The sequence below is a fragment of the Molossus molossus genome, unplaced genomic scaffold, assembly GCF_014108415.1.
Source record: "Molossus molossus isolate mMolMol1 unplaced genomic scaffold, mMolMol1.p scaffold_m16_p_10, whole genome shotgun sequence".
NCBI classification, from domain to species: Eukaryota; Metazoa; Chordata; class Mammalia; order Chiroptera; family Molossidae; genus Molossus; species Molossus molossus.
The window spans coordinates 876250-892844 of record NW_023425345.1 but is presented as its reverse complement, the minus strand read 5'-3'; the positions used below and the strand labels follow the sequence as shown (position 1 = coordinate 892844).

The 16595-nt window shown below is 61.1% G+C and overlaps 1 protein-coding gene across 1 annotated transcript in view; it reads right to left on the bottom strand.

The window, feature by feature from the left end:
- The window catches only part of EFCAB6 (EF-hand calcium binding domain 6), a 201718-nt gene that overhangs the window by 5178 nt on the left and 179945 nt on the right, over positions 1–16595 (bottom strand). The window contains exons 25-29 of the mRNA XM_036252660.1: positions 15883–16110; positions 10554–10781; positions 6799–6967; positions 4401–4585; positions 929–1078 (exon numbers count right to left, since the gene is read on the bottom strand). Coding sequence (XP_036108553.1) covers positions 929–1078; positions 4401–4585; positions 6799–6967; positions 10554–10781; positions 15883–16110 — 960 coding nt within the window. The remainder of the gene's footprint in view (positions 1–928; positions 1079–4400; positions 4586–6798; positions 6968–10553; positions 10782–15882; positions 16111–16595) is intronic.

Below are 16595 nucleotides of genomic sequence, written 5' to 3'. Positions count from 1 at the left end.
AAGAGAGAAACCAAACAACTTCTATGCATATATGCATAGCCAATGGGCACTGACAATAGTGTGGGGAGGGCAGGAGGGGGAAGGAATTGGGGAGAAGGGGGTCAATGGGGATAAAAGGGGGGACATTTGTAATATATTCAACAATAAAGATGAGTTAAAACACACACACAGTTTTTAGTTGAAGCAGAGATGAACCCAAGGAATAATGCTTTGTAAGTGCATTTTGAGGTCATAACCCTTTGTGTCTTTTTTTCTGGTCGTGATAAGTGATTTTTCAGCGAATGTTCTGGGCCTGGTGGAGAGAGAGGGAGTTGCAGGTGCTCTACATTATTCTAAAAGTGGAGCTCAAGTTGCCCTTGAGGGTGGCAGAGGTGACGCGCCGGCAGAGCAGAGGCAGGTCCCTCTGGGGGTGGCTGCCCCCATCCGCGGGAGGTGCTCCCTGCAGCCTGCGTCTCCTCTGGGGACTGTACTTTCCCGTGGGCATTAAAGCACCCGAGTTCAGACTCTGTAGGGGACACTGCTCAGCCAGCCCCTGCTGTGGGGGTGAGCCGGTCACCTCACAGAGGGCAGCTGGGGGGCACGGGGCTCCTCTGAGTGGCCACAGCTGGGGCCTGGCTTTAGCCCCTCCATGTTTCTGCTCTGCTCTGTGGGTCCTGCGGGGCAGACGCAGGCCCTGGGTCCCCCATAGAGGTCAGGGCAGCTGGGCTCCCATGTGGGCAGTGAGGAGTGTCCCCAGGGGGTCTGGAAGCCTTCAGGGAGGAGAACCTGGGGTCTGCAGGGGAGGCGCATGCACTTCAGCCCTGATGACCTGGGGTCCCGGGGAGGTGGGGCCTGGGACAGCTGCTCAGCGGGCCTGCAGTGGGGACCGGGCCGTTCTGAGATGCCCGGGCACCCGTGGGGTTCAGAGGTGGCGGCAGGGCGGGCTCACCTTCCGGAAGTCGGCCACGCCTATCATCCCGGTCCCGCCCTCGTCGTAGGCCTTGAAGGAGCGGCGCATGGGCCGCCAGCAGTGCAGGATCTGGGGCTGGATGCGCAGCAGCGCGCAGTACAGTGACGACGTCTCCACGCCGGTTTCTGTCTGGGAAAGAGAGACCGTCCAGAGGGTGAGAAAGGAGCTTCTGCACAGGAAGGTCAGTGCACAGGCCGCCCTGCAGGGGCGGGCAGTGGTGTGAGCCCCCTCCGCCTGGCGCCCACGGCCCTCAGTCCCTGCCCGCACCCCACGCCTGGCTCCCTGTCCAGACGGGCGGACGCGTCACAACCAGGGCAGCCTGGCGTCCCTGCTGTTCATCACCGGCCTGCGCGTGAGCTGTTGAAAAACACCTTTCATTTCCACCTCCCCCAACCTGGGAGGAAGGTGGTCTTCATCCCCTTTTCGTGGACTGGGAAACAGAGGCTCATTGGCCACGAGGAGGGAGGGGGCTGAGCCAGCTCTGTTTGCCTCCAAAGGCCCGCAGGCCAAGGCCCCGCCCGGCCCCTCCCAGGGCACCAGAGCGAGGGCCAGGCCGATGCCCACCAGCTTCAAAGCAGTTTGAGAAAGGTGTCAGTTTGGGCGTCCTGCAGGTTAGTAACTCGCAAGGCTGTAATTGTATCTAATAATCAGACAGCACATGACACTGATTATGTCATCCAGGGCGATTAGACTGAAAACCAAGTATTTACGTGCTCAGCCCGGTGCAAGCCCAGACGCCAGAGGTGACTGTGGGCAGCAACGCGTAACCCGTGCGGGGAGCGTGCACTTTCACGTGGCGCCGCACAGGTCAGGTGAGCGCGCAGCGGAACTGCTTCCAGCCTGATTGGTTAGCTCCCGGGACGGACACGCAGCAGGCTCCCAGGCCGCGGCTCCGTGCGCGCAGAACACAGGTGCCCGCTGGCTCTCCGCACCCACCTGCCTGACAGAGGGCTTTCCCACCCCCGAGGTGCAACCAACCCAGCCGAGGGCCTCTGCCTGCCCCCACCCCGCTCCCCAGCCATCTCCCCCAAGGGCGGCCTGCTGCTGAAGGCTGCAGAGGAAGGCCCCCAAAGCCCCTACGCACAGGGGATGGGCCTGGGAGTTGGGCCAGGCAGGGGCGGGCTCTCTCCTAGGAAAGGGTCCTGGGGACAGACTGGGCACCGCCTGTCAATCACGTCAGGTCGGATGGCGATGGATGACGGGGCTCTGCTGAACCGAGTGTGAGCTTTGGGTGGAAGGAGCTGGAGGACGGACAGGAGCGACGGGAGGTGGGCTGTGCTGGAGCACCTGTCACTTCTCACTGGGAGCCCCCACGGGCCAGCCTGTCTGCACCTCTGTGAGGATGAGCAGTGGGAACTGGGCCAGGGTGGCCTCTGCCCAGGGAGGGCTCCGAGCAGGGCACTGGGGCACTCTTCTTGACCGGGCGCCCCTGGAGGCTCTCGAAGCTGTAGGCCGCCCCATCATTCCCAGCGCGGGGGTGGGGGGCGGCCCAGAGAGGCAGAGAAAGGCCAGGGCTGGCAGGGGCCCTGCAGGCTGGGCCGTCTCCACGGGTTGCCAAGCCCCTGGGTCCCCTGGCGATGGTGTGAGAACAGCCTTTCTCTGCCCACAGAAAGCGAGTGGGAAGGAATGGCCTTCAGCTTCTCTACTGGGACAGGCCGGACCCTCTCCTCCCGGCTCTCGCTCGTCCGCACTGGGAACTACACTAAGACGGTGCTGGGCTTTGCACAGTTCCGGACACTGCTGGGTAGAAACTTTCTGTATGGGGGAAACTGCTCGCTGGGTGAAGCCCCGCCTCTGCTGGTGCTGGGGCGCGGCGGGCACACCTCTGGCCCCTGCCCGAGTCCTGAGTGGGACCAGCTGTCTGTGCCCCAAACACAATTGCAGCTGTGCTTGTCATGTAGCTCAGAGGAGCCTCGCTCAGTCCGGATGACAGACCCGAGCACAGTGAGGCTTCACCTGCTCCGCATTCTGGGAAGACGGGAGTGGACACCGTGGTCGGACGGGAGTGGACACCGTGGTCGGACGGGGAGTGGACACCGTGGTCGGACGGGAGTGGACACCGTGGTCGGACGGGGTGTGGACACCGTGGTCGGACGGGAGTGGACACCGTGGTCGGACGGGAGTGGACACCGTGGTCGGACGGGGTGTGGACACCGTGGTCGGACGGGAGTGGACACCGTGGTCGGACGGGAGTGGACACCGTGGTCGGACGGGAGTGGACACCGTGGTTGGACGGGAGTGGACACCGTGGTCGGACGGGGTGAGGGAGGGCACAGATCCTTCAATGACAAACGACTGAGAAAACAGCTAAAACACTGAAGAACAGGGTCCTCCAGCCGCTGTTCAAGCATCTTTAGGTTCCCGTCCCTCTTCAGAGAAACAGAGAGACGTGTGGGTGTTGTTAGGCAGGGGGACGAGGAAGCGCCCACCACACCCTGTGCCCGGAGGGTCTGGCCCGTCCAGATGGCTGACGAAGGGTGTGCACTGTGGTTGAGTTTAAAAGGTCTCCTGTCGGCCCTGGCTGGTGTAGCTCAGTGGTTAGAGCGTCAGCCCGCGGACCAAAGAGTTGCAGGTTTGATTCCTAGTCAAGGCACGTACCTGGGTTGCGGTTCGTCCCCGGCCCTGGTGTGGAAGGTAGCCAATCAATGTGTCCCTCTCACATCGATGTTTCTCCCTCCCTCCCTCCCACTCTATCTGAAAATAAATGGGAAAATGTCCTTGGGTGAGGATTTAAATAAATAAATAAATAAATAAAAGGTCTCCCTTGGCGGTGACCCCAGCCCCTGCACTCCGGCTCTGCCTTCGGTGACCCCACGGATGGCCGCTCCCTGTGCCTCCTATGGCCGCTGGCTCTGCCTGCCTGCCACGCGGATGTTTCGGGGGGCTCTGCACCCGCATGAGTTTGAGGACCTGGGGCTCAGGCTGTCGGTCCCCAGTCTAGGGTCTCCAGAAGGAAATCTCTGCATCACTCCCAGGAAAGCAAACTCTGAGCTGTTTGCGATGCCCCCAGAGCCCAACGGGGGCCTCACCTCTGCCAAGCTCTTACCTCCAGACAACAGCCCCCCGGCACGCCAGGCCGCTGGCCTGACCCCCAGCGGTTATAAGCTCACCTGAAAACTGCCTGGCAGGCCTTACGGAATGGAGGAAATGGCGCACGGCCCACGTGTCACACGTGTACGCACACATGCCACATGTGCATACACAGGTGTACCACACAATGCGATATACAATGCAGGTGTGACACACAAATACATGTGCAAGGAGATCTGAGCGGGGTGCGTGGGGCGGCGGCAGCGGGCTGGGGACACCCCACAGGTGGGTCCTCCCTCGCCGGCGGCCCCTCCAAAGCCTCCGCACCCCGTGCCTGCCTTTCGTAGGAAGCGAGAGGATCCACTGAGGAAGCCCCGAGACCCTGTGCGCCCCCGGCCGCCCGGAGGGGCCGTCTTCCTACCATTCGGTGGGTGTTCTGGATCTTCATCCTCTGCATCAGCGAGGTCTCCTTCGCCTTCAGCAGGAGGACGCAGCTCTGAATGAAGTCGCAGTAGGCGAATCTCCCGTTGTTCCTGAGGTCGTACTTGGTCGTGAGCTGCCGCCGCTCCTCCGGGCTCACGTCCAGGTGGAACTTCTCCACCAGAGCTGAGGACAGAAGGGCCGGTTCAGCCGTCAGTTCGCTCGTTGGCTCACTCAGCCGTCCCTGCCGAGGGGCCGTCCCTGCTTTAGGCCCTTGCTTCACAAGCCGGAGGCCCGTGGCTGCACAGAGGTGGACACCCGCGCACACAGCAAGCTAGGTGTGAGTGGAGAGGACGCAGGGCCCATCCTGGTTGTGCGCGGTCACCATGGCAATGGTCACTGCGGCGGGAGAGGGGGCTGTGGGTGCAGTGCCACGGGGTGGGCAGGGAGAGAGCAGAATTGGGGGTACCCTGTGAGGAGACTGTCCGAGCAAAGGCTTGGAGTCAGGGGCTCTGGGTGCTGGGTGTGGGTCTGGAACTCAGACGTGGCCCCCCAACTGCGTATTTCTCTCTTTTTTTTTTTTTATCCTCATCTGAGGACATTTTTCTATTTTTTGTTCAGATAGAGCGGGAGGGAGAGAGAGAAAGAGAGAGAGAGAGAGAGAGAAACATCGGTGTGAAAGGGACACATCGAGTGGCCGCCACCCACACGACCAACCAGGGCCGGGGACAAACTACAACCGAGGTACGTGCCCTTAGCGGGAACCGAACCCGGGTCTCTCAGGACCGCAGGCCGACGCTCTAACCGCTGCGCCAAACCGGCCAGGGCCCAACTGCGTATTTCTCAACCGGGCTCTGGGGGTGTCCTCTCGAGAGTCCGCTGGGCTGCACGAACCCACACCTTGGGTTTTTGTGCCACTGGCCATCTAAGACACAGAGACCGATCCTGCCAGGCAGTGCCAGGGCGATGCCACGTCCGCGGGCCCTCCCCGCTGCCGAGGCTGGCGTGCTCCCCACGGGCTCTCACGCTCCACTCCTGGACCAGTTGTCACACCCGAGCTGCTTCTGCAGCTCATCATTGAGGGACGCAGGCAGCGTCAGATTTTAGTTTAAGGTACGAACCGAGACCTCCATTGGACACCACACAAGCAACAGCGAGCTGAGGAGTGGAATGCTAGTTAATTATGACGGCTAATGAGGAGAATCAGTGCCCGTGGACTTTCCGTGCACGACACTGTCCAGCCATGCGCCGGCCGAGAGACAAGGCTGTGCATGTGCTACGGGCGTTCCTCTGCCCCCGTGCAGAGGACGGAGCCCCCGTGGGAAAACTTTTTAGTGTGGGATTCAGATGCATCACTAAAGCCAGACGAGTCTGTCCGAGTGACGGGTTGGTGGCTGAGATCAGTTCGTGGTTAAAAAGGAAAAACAGCGCCCTGGCTGGTGTGGCTCAGCAGCGAGAGTGTCGGCCTGCAGACCGAAGGGTCGCGGGTTCGATTCCAGTCAAGGGCACGTACCTTGGTTGCAGTTCATTCCAGGCCCTGTTCAGGGTCGTGCAGGAGGCAACCAATCAATGTGCTTCTCTCACATCGATGTTTCTCTCTCTCGCTCCCCCTCCCACTCTATCTAAAGGTGAATGGAAAACTATCCTCGGGTGAGCAGTTAAAAAAAAGACAAACAGCAGCGATGACCATAACAGCACAAGTAAAGGTTCTTCCTGCTCAAAAACCGAAAGAATCAACTAACAAACACCTGGAACTCAAACAAGCGTGAAACCGCCGATCAAGGCACACTGAGTCAATGCAGCGACATCTGGTTATTACTGAGCTCCTGGTTTTGCATTGAACGTGTGTGTTCTGGTAGGACTGCTCACTGTAGGAGTTTACACCGTGTTTCGGTTCTGCGTCTTTGGACCACGGTTATCACAAAGGTAACACAAGGTTCCCGAGGAAAACCTTTTCCTAAACGGGGTTCTAGACAGCAGTTGAGAAGAGGGGAGCTGGGGGGCTTCCCAGCAGAGGAGTGACAGGGCCGGATGATGTCCCTGGAGTTGAAATGCTGCATAAACAACACGCGGCCACTAGTGGAAGCGGAGACCAAACTGGATCACCTCGAGAAGTTGATCAAAGTGGGCGCAGTGAATCCACGTGAGCTGCGTGGGGGCGGCCTGGCATCCCAGCCCCCCTGCCCCCCTCCGCCCCCCTCAGTCCATCACAGCAGCCACCTGCCGCCCAGGGCCATGGCCCAGCCGGAGCGCGTGGCCTGCTCAGCGGGCGTCCGGGTGGCTCAGGCGCCTCCACGCTCGTTTGCCATGACGCTCAGCCCACCGCCACCCAGGTGCCTCCACGGAGGGAGCGGCCCGGACCCCGGAGGCGACCCAGGCGGGGCGCGAACGGGACGCACCCAGGAACTCGGCCGTGGCGATGTCGCCTTGCTTGAGCGCGTCCCGCTCCTTGCACTCCTTCAGCAGCGTGCGCCAGCAGCACTGGACTCGCCCGCGGAGCTTGCTCTCGATGGGCTCGCAGTTCTGCAGGGGGGGCGTGCCCGGCGCGGTGCCCGCCCTGCCGGGGGTCTGCCGGACAGAGAGAACCGCCCTGTAACGGAAGCTTTAGAACGCAAGGGATCGCGACCACCGATGGGCACGACGCGGGTGCGGAGACCACGGTTCCGCGGGGGCGGGCGTCTCGGAGATGAGACGAAAAGCCAGACGCAGAGGCAATCTGCCACTCGGCTCCACTCCCAGGGGCTGTGTCAGCCTGAGCCATAGGAACTGAAGTCGTGGGGACCACTCCCAGGGGCTGTGTCGGCCTGAGCCATAGGAACTGAAGTCGGTGGGACCACTCCCGGGGGCTGTGTCGGCCTGAGCCATAGGAGCTGAAGTCGGTGGGACCACTCCCGGGGGCTGTGTCGGCCTGAGCCATAGGAGCTGAAGTCATGGGGACCACTCCCAGGGGCTGTGTCGGCCTGAGCCATAGGAGCTGAAGTCATGGGGACCACTCCCAGGGGCTGTGTCGGCCTGAGCCATAGGAACTGAAGGCGTGGGGACCACTCCCGGGGGCTGTGTCGGCCTGAGCCATAGGAACTGAAGTCGGTGGGACCACTCCCAGGGGGGCTGTGTCGGCCTGAGCCATAGGAACTGAAGTCGTGGGGACCACTCCCAGGGGCTGTGTCGGCCTGAGCCATAGGAACTGAAGTCGGTGGGACCACTCCCGGGGGCTGTGTCGGCCTGAGCCATAGGAGCTGAAGTCATGGGGACCACTCCCAGGGGCTGTGTCGGCCTGAGCCATAGGAACTGAAGTCGGTGGGACCACTCCCAGGGGCTGTGTCAGCCTGAGCCACAGGAACTGAAGTCGTGGGGACCACTCCCGGGGGCTGTGTCAGCCTGAGCCATAGGAACTGAAGTCGTGGGGACCACTCCCAGGGGCTGTGTCGGCCTGAGCCATAGGAACTGAAGTCGTGGGGACCACTCCCAGGGGCTGTGTCGGCCTGAGCCACAGGAACTGAGCCATAGGAACTGAAGTCGTGGGGACCACTCCCAGGGGGGCTGTCGGCCTGAGCCATAGGAACTGAAGTCGTGGGGACCCCTCCCAGGGGCTGTGTCGGCCTGAGCCACAGGAACTGAAGTCGGTGGGACCACTCCCAGGGGGGCTGTGTCGGCCTGAGCCACAGGAACTGAAGTCGGTGGGACCACTCCCAGGGGCTGTGTCGGCCTGAGCCATAGGAACTGAAGTCGTGGGGACCACTCCCGGGGGCTGTGTCGGCCTGAGCCATAGGAACTGAAGTTGTGGGGACCACTCCCAGGGGCTGTGCTGGCCTGAGCCACAGGAACTGAAGTCGGTGGGACCACTCCCAGGGGCTGTGTCGGCCTGAGCCATAGGAACTGAAGTCGTGGGGACCACTCCCAGGGGCTGTGTCGGCCTGAGCCATAGGAACTGAAGTCGTGGGGACCACTCCCGGGGGCTGTGTCAGCCTGAGCCATAGGAACTGAAGTCGTGGGGACCACTCCCAGGAGCTGTGTCGGCCTGAGCCATAGGAACTGAAGCCGGTGGGACATAACATGTAGCCGAGATGCACATACAGAGATGCTGATTCAGTGTGTGACTGGCGTGTGCGTGTGTGACGACACTGCTGTCACCAGAGGAGGAGTTCTAGGGAAGAGGGGGCCTCCCTTGTCAGAGGGGTGGTGCATCCACCCGTCCTCAGCCCCAGAATTGGGGGTGCCTTGGAAGTCTGTGGACCAAGTACAAACACGACGGTTCTTGTATTTTTCATTTAAAAACGGGGAACGGGTCCGGCCGGTGTGGCTCAGTGGTTGAGCGTCGACCCTGCACCAAGACGTCGCCGGTTCAGTTCCTGGTCAGGGCACATGCCCAGGTTGTGGGCCCGATCCCCAGTGGGGGGCATGCAGGAGGCGGCCAGTCGATGTTCCCTCTCATCCATGTTTCTATCTCTCCCTCTCACTTCCTCTCTCTCTAAAATCAATAAAGATTGATTTCTACTAAAAAATAAATAAATAAATAAATAAATAAATAAAAACGGGGAATGAATGAGCCTGGCCGGTGTGAGTAGAGTGTCAGCCTGCAGACCAAAGGGTCTCGGGTTCGATTCCTGGGCAAGGGCGTGTACCTGGGTTGCAGGTTTGACCTTGGCCCCCGTTAGGGTCGTTGGGGAGGTAACCAATCAATGTTTCTCTCTCTTCCTCCCTCCCTCCCTCCCACTCCGTCTAAAAGTCCATGGAGAACTGTCCTTGGGTGAGGGTTAACACCCAGTGTCCAGCAGCTCCCGGCCACGTCGCTCCGGCCAGCAGCGCCACTCGCCGGGATCGCTGCCTCAGCCTCCTCCCGCCTCTGCGGCACCCCTGCTGCCAAGGCCTCTCCCGCCCATGGCGCCCCACGGTCTTCTCGGAGCCCCAAGGCTGAGCTTAAACACTGCAAGGCTCCATCGCCCTGGACTGGAGCCCCAGGCCTGGGGAGTGTCCTGGGGCCGCTCCACTGGCCTGCACTCGGGGGTCTCACACTTTGTTCTCTCACAGGTCGGGGGCGGAAGCCTGCAGAGTCCCCCCCCCCCCCAGCTCACGGCCAGGTGTGGGCGGGGCTGCGCTCGGGGCGGGGCGAATCTGTTCCTTGCCCGGTCCCCTGCTAGAGGCCCCACAGTCCTCGGCTGTGGCTCCCGCCAGCTCCCAAGCCCGAAGGATGGCGGGTGGGTCTTTCTCACGTGGCCTCTCCCCTGCGGCCTTCCCTCGGTGTCCCGCCTGCAGACCCTGTCACTGCCTCGGGCTCACCAGGTCTGGGGACCATCCCGTCTTAAGTCAGCTGGTCAGCACCTCTGATTCCACCTGCAACCTGGTTGCCCTGTGCCATATGGACATCTTCGGGGTGTTCCTGACCCCCATCTGGCTCAATACTTTATTCACTTCATTCACTGTTTCCTGCCTGCCACCCCAGGAGACCATCAGCTCCAGCAGGGCAGAGACCTCGGCTAGCCCGAGAGCAGGCAGCACATGTGAGGGAGTGAGTATGCTGTCTCAGGGGGCTCGCCGGGCGGAGCACTGGGCTCACGGTCGGGTCCTCTCAGCCCCGTCCCAGTGCACACACACACGCACGTGCACACAAACGCGCATGCACACACGCTCACATGCACAAATGCACACACACACATACACACGCATGCGCGCACACACGCTTCTTAATGATGGGGCCTCGCGGGGCTGCCTTCCCCCACTCAGCCCCGGGCCAGGCTGTGCAATGACAGGCTGGGGTCCGCAATGGGGTTTCCTTGTGTCTGAGGGTCTCTTGGAGCCTTGGCATCTTCGCCCGCGGAACGAGTGCAACGAGGCTTCCCTGTGGCGCACAGTGGCAGCTCCACGCACAGGGTACCTACTGGGGCGTGGCTGACGTGGTAGCCCCCACCCCGCCCCCACACACCTTTTCCTGCCCCAGCTCTCCTCAGGCAGGCACCCCTTCACCCCTTCCACCGCCGTGCCTTCCTTCCACCCCCCGACCCCTTCCTCACACCTCCTCCCCCTCTGGGCTCCTGCCCTGTCCCCCCCCCCCGAGGCTCACCCTATGCCACCTGCTCAGGCACCCACACTGTGGGGACAGCAGAGACCCCCCCAGGGGGACTGGGGAGGCGGCGTGGCGCGGGGCTGGAGGACTCACACAGGGCTGAGTCCGCAGCTTTGACCCTGTTCTCAGGTCTCGGGGGGGCGGTGGCCCCACAGAACTCCCTTCCGAGGCTCCGGGGACCTCACTCCCCCTGTGGGCCTTGGTCGAGTCACTGGTGCTCGGCTGGGCTGCCACTTTCTCCGCACCGAACCTGCTCAGGAAGTCCGGGCACTTCAGCCTCCCCTTGGCGTCCACCGGCATCGCGCCCCAGAGCCCGTCGAACTGGCAAAGAAGCAGAAGACGATTCCCCGGGTCAGTGTGAACCCCACGTGGAGCCCCCGCGCCGGAGAAGGCAGCGTTCACAGGGGCGGGCGTTCAGAGCCCACGACAGTACAAAACATTCAGAAAGAAAAATCCGTTCGGCCTCCACTCGGTGGAAGCCTCCGGAAGCCCGAGCAAGGAAGACAGGAGGAAATTCATGGCTCTGCAGGACATTTTTTAATTGAATTGGGCCCTCGGCAAGCAATTTAAGGCCATGAAATCTTGTGATTGGTCCCGGGACCGAGCAGCCGTGCACAGGAACGCTGGGGGAAGTGCTCACCCAGCCGGCCGCTGGGTCCCGGCCGCCCAGCCCGGCTCACTCACCCTCCAGGCTGAGTTCTGCCCGCAGCCCAGCAGGACCCAGCCCCCGGCACTGTGCCTCCACAGTTCAGTCCACCCCGAGGGAGGGCAGTGCCTTCTCACAAGACGAAAGGCGGCACCAGGAAAACCGGAGGTGGCCACAGCTCCGCACTGTGCTCTCTGCTGCCCGGGCCGGGCGGAGCCACCGGAAATACCGCAGGGGCCCGGCGCCCCCTGAATGAGCCCCTCGCGTGGCCTCGGGGCTTTCAGCGAGCCGGAGGGACGGTACCCTGCTCGCAACTGCTCTTCCGTGGCCCCTGCGGCCCCGTGGAGCCTAAGGCCCAGCCTCCAGGACCTGCTGGGGGCACCAGCTCTGACCAGCGGAGGGAGGGACTGTCCTCATCCTTCCCCAGTCACCTGGCCTCGGCCGGGAACCCAAGTCGCTTCTGGGCTCCACCGGGGTTTCCAAAAGCAAATGAAAAGGGACCATGTCCAGCTCCATTTGAAATTCTGGAAATGAAGTTGTGAGGGGAGAAGAAGGGAGGAGAACGTTCCAGGCCCCGAGAGGAGAAGAGGCCTTAGCTGGATTCCCGGTCAGGGCACAGGTGTGGGTTGCGGGCTTGATCCCAGCAGGGGGCGTGCAGCAGGGGGCGTGCAGGGGGGCGAGCAGGGGGCGTGCAGGGGGCGTGCAGGGGGCAGCCGATCCATGTTTCTCCCTCATTGATGTTTCCCTCTCTCTCTCTCCCCACTTCTTCTCTAACTAAAAATCAACAAAAACTTACTTTAAGAAGTTAAAATGCACTGTCTTATTCAGACACAACATGGGAACTGTTGAACAGACGTGGAGGAGGGACCCATGACCCTAGAGGCCAGCGGGCGCGTGGCCACAGGAGCCAGGTGCGGGTGGCGCCCTTCAGGGACAGGCGCCCGTAGAAAACATGTGAAAATCAGCAGGTATCTCGTCAGCACCAAGAGGTGTGGGAAGACAACGGAGAAATCTCTTCCAAATGTCAGAGGGAAGAAAACTTGGCCCTAGAAGTCTATCCCCAGCTGCACTACCGTTTACGAACAAGGGTAAAATAGAAAGAGAGGCTCCCGGGTTTACTCTTCACTGAGAGAGCAGGTAAACGTGTACCAGCACAAAGAAAAGTGGACCACACGCCAGAGTGGGATAGAAGCTGTGACTGTGGGCAGATGGATCCGTGAAGCCCCCACTCCTGGCCCCCCTCAGCACCGCTCCACCCCCAGCACCCACCTCTGTCCATGGCGCCTGGACGCTTCCAGTCCCCCTTCCTCCCCACACACACCCATCAGCAAATTCTGCTGGCTCCGACCCAAACACCTCCTCGATCCAACAGCCATCTGCCACTCAGATGCCCCCTCCTCAGAGAGCCCTCCCTGACTGCCCGGCTCCCGTGCGCCCTCTTCCTGCCCCCCCCCCTGCAGCTCTCACCACCACCCTGCACACGTCAGCTCTGTGTTCACCGCCTGTCCGCCCCTGGAGGGGCCCCGGCCCCGGGAGGGAGATGTGCCTGCTGTGCCCCGCCGGCTGGCAGCAGCTGCACCCACACTGCAGGCCTGCCTGGGCTCCCTGGGACGACACCACGCTGTGGGCAAGAGGGCCCCCAACAGGGGTGGGAGACGCACACGCCTTCAGGCGCTCGCCGTGTAGCCCAGACAGAGCTCCGCGCCAGAGAACACGCAAGAGCGTCCCGAGGGCTTGGCTGGCGGGGGAGCTCCAGGTGCAGGGGAGGGCAAGGGGCTGGCAGCACCTGGAGGAGCCTGGGGGGTGCTGGGCGTGTCCATTTCATGGGGAGGGTGCCGGAGCCCAGAGGGGCTGCACAGCTGCACAGGCCCAGACGCCAGGTCGAGGCCCAAGTCTTCCTGCCTGAAAGGTTTCGTTCTCTGCCAGCGTCCTTCTCGGTTCCTGGAGGAGCTTTTGAAATACTGCATCTGGGATGTTCGGGAAGGCTTCACGGCCCCTGTCCCAACACAGCCGCAGTGCGCTGATCTAACCGGCCTGGCCGGGAGCGCCCGCCGCGGGCCTCCGCTATCCACGCAGACCCAGGTCCCACGGCCTTCCAGAAAGGCTTTCTGCAGAGCCAGGGGGCCCCTCGCCAGCCCCCCGCTCCACCTGCTCGGGAGGTCGCTCTCCTTTTCCCCAAGCTTAGTTATGCTGAAAGGTTTGAAAAGGCGGCGCTTCCCCCCTCACAGAGCGCTGGAGTGAGGAGCGGGCCCGAGGGTGCATGGCTGCCGGGTTGCTTTCGGGATGAGATGAGTTTTTGTAACGCAGGTAAACCCGTCATGGAACCTGCATCGGATGCTATGGACACGGTTGGAACTGCCCCGGGGACCTCTGGAACAATGGCACGAGGGGCCTGCACTGTGAGGGGTGCCTCCTTGCTCCCGCACCCTGCCGTCCGCCCAGAAGGTCGCCGGCTGAGTAACCAGGACCTCAAGGCCCGGCTGGCTGCTTCCCAGCCTGCACTCAGGAGCACCTTCCCAAGCAGCACAGTTTCTGCTCAGCACCACCACACTCGCACCACTGCACAGACGCTGGTGCTCTCGGGGACGCAGCCTGTGTTTGGGGCTGTCTGCGTATTTTTAGAAAGCAGAATTCAAAAATAAGTGCTTGATCTGGGGAGGGGGCTGACGTGCTGGGGATGGCGAAGCTGTCTTACAGGACAATCAACATCCGGTCCTCTGTTCCGAGCCAGATGCGCCGGAACGCCACACACATCTATCTAGAATCAGAGTGAAATCTTACTCAGATTAAAGGAGAAATCTTTACCAGTTGGTCCCTTGAATAATGAATGCAACTGCGTTCATCTCAAAGGCTCTGTCCATTTATGGTGACAGCTGTATTTCATTTGCTGCACAAGGGGACAGAGTCATTTGGGATTAGCACTTAATTTGGTTAGCAAAGATGATCATAAGGTATAAAAAAGGTGACGTTTTAGAAAAGGCAAGTCTGACGTTCATCTTATTAGTGTCCTTAAAGACTTCATTCTTTTTTTTCAATCCTCACCCAAGGGTATTTTTACATTTATCTTCGGACAGAGTGGGAGGGAGAGAAGGAGAGAGAAACATCGATGTGAAAGGGACACATAGACCGACTGCACAACCCCAACTGGGGCCAGAAACGAAACGAATCGCAACTGAGGCCCATGACTTTGGCCGGAACCGAACCCGGGTCTCTTTGGTCCGCGGGCCGACGCTCTAACTGCTGAGCCAAACCGGCCAGGGCAATGACTTCATTCTCTTGAGACACGAGTGCAGAGGCCTCAGTGGGGATGAGGGCGTGAGTGAAGCCCCCCTCCCCACGAACACGTTCAGCTACTGAGGCGAGGTCGGCGTGACCCAGCTTCAGAGGGAAAGTACGACATTTCCACCGGGTCTGCAGGAAGCTCCGGGCTGAGCCTGAGCAGAACCAGGAGCTGCTTTCACTTTGTGTCTGAATCGTCCTCCGGAACGGGCCCTGGGCATCGGTGCATCTGAGAACCAGAGGGCCCGGAGCAGGGCATTTTTGGGAGAAGGGAAATCCTCTTCCGTGACTGGGTCACTGGTGCTGTGTGTCCGGCTGTGCAGTCCCTCAGGGGATGTGGACCGTACACTGGACACTGTGCACTCACAGGGGCTTGTGGGGCGCTGGCTGTGCCAGGCTCCGTTCCGGCATTTGGGGTACAGTGAGGAACAAGTGACCTCCGGGCAACCTCAGCTCTCTGACGGGCTCAAGAAAGTTCCGGTTTTTTTTTTTTATCCTTACCCGAGGACATTTTTCCATTTTTTGTTCAGATAGAGCGGGAGGGAGAGAGAGGAAGAGAGAGAGAGAGAGAGAAACATCGATGTGAAAGGGACACATCGAGTGGCTGCCACCCGCACACCAACCAGGGCCGGGGACAAACCGCAACCGAGGTACGTGCCCTTAGCGGGAACCGAACCCGGGTCTCTCTGTACCGCAGGCCGACGCTCCAACCGCTGAGCCAAACCGGCCAGGGCGAAACTTCCGGTTTTGTAGCCATTTGGCTTTTTCCTGTTGTTGGGGTGGGAGTGGCCTCCTCTTGCCCTGGACAGTGGAGACAGCTGGGGGGCGCGTCACCAGGGTGGGCAGCTCCAGTCCAGAGTGTCGGGAAGCCCCCGCCGCCACCCGGGGAGGCGAGGTGGGGCTGGGGGAGACGGGCCTCCTCTGCGGATCCCCTACGCCCAGCAATGCTCCAGGGAAGGAGAAGGACAGTGGCAGTTGGAGCCAAATTCAATTTGACTTTAAAAATAAAAGTGATCCTCTGCACCCTGGTGAAATGATGCACCCCGTACCTTTTACATACACAGAGGGCTCCTGTGAATCTTCAGTAAAATTGAAAACAAAACAACCCTCCCCCGCCCAGAAAAAACAAAACAAAAACCCAACACCCTTCCAGTAGTTTTTTTTTTAATCCTCACCAGAGGACATTTTTGCATTTATCTTCAGATAGAGCGGGAGGGAGAGAGAGACATAGATGTGAGAGAGACATATCGAGGGGCTGCCACCCACACGACCCCAACCAGGGACAAACTGCAACCGAGGTACGTGCCCTTAACGGGAACCGAACCTGGGCCTCTCTGGTCCGTGGGCCGATGCTGTAATTGCTGAGCCAAACCGACCAGGGCCCCTTCCAGTATTTTTAAAATAGAAGACAGTCTTAAACTCTCTACACCGCGGGGAAGGGCCAGCCCCCACACACCCACCACGGGGCCCAGGATGCGACACCGAACGCGGTCTCACCTGTTCATCCGTCAGGATTTGGATATGGCGCGTGCAAACGGCCCTGAACTCGTCCCTGGAGACCGTGTTCGTGTTCGTGGTGTCGAAGTTCTCGAAGTCCTGCGCGATGGCGTGGTAGTGGGCAGCCACTGCTTTGTGGAGCTGGGCCAGGAGCTCGGGGTTCACCATGTCCTTAGGAGACGTGGGCGGCGGGCCTTTGGGCATCTTCTCCGCCCACTTAGCAGCAGTCTGGACAAAGAAAACGCGTTGGTTTGTAACTGACAGACCACCGCCTGGCCCTCGGCCCATCCCCACCAGGTCCCTGGAGGTCCATCTGGGTGAGGGGGATGAGCCAGGAGACAAATGTGCCCCTGGTGTGGGTCTAAACAGGATCCAAACGCAGGTTCGAACTTAACTGCCCTGAAGGAGCAAACATGAGTCCCAGGGGCGGGCGGCGCTGGGTGGGGCCTGGCGGCACCCACGGGCTCCCTGGCCCCTCTGCTGGTGGACGGAGCGAGCAGGCAGGGGCGGGCTCTGCGTGTCAGGGGCGCAGCCGGCACAGGTCTGCGGACCGCTCCCACTTCCCGACCCCAGTTCTCCGCAGGTGGACTCGGAAAGGCGGGTTTGGTGGCTGTTACTGCATTGCACTGCGCCCCACTCTTGGCTAAGTGCTCCCTCAAGTCTGACGCATTTCGAGCCCCACAGGGATTCGATCCTGGCGGGTGCGGGGCGAG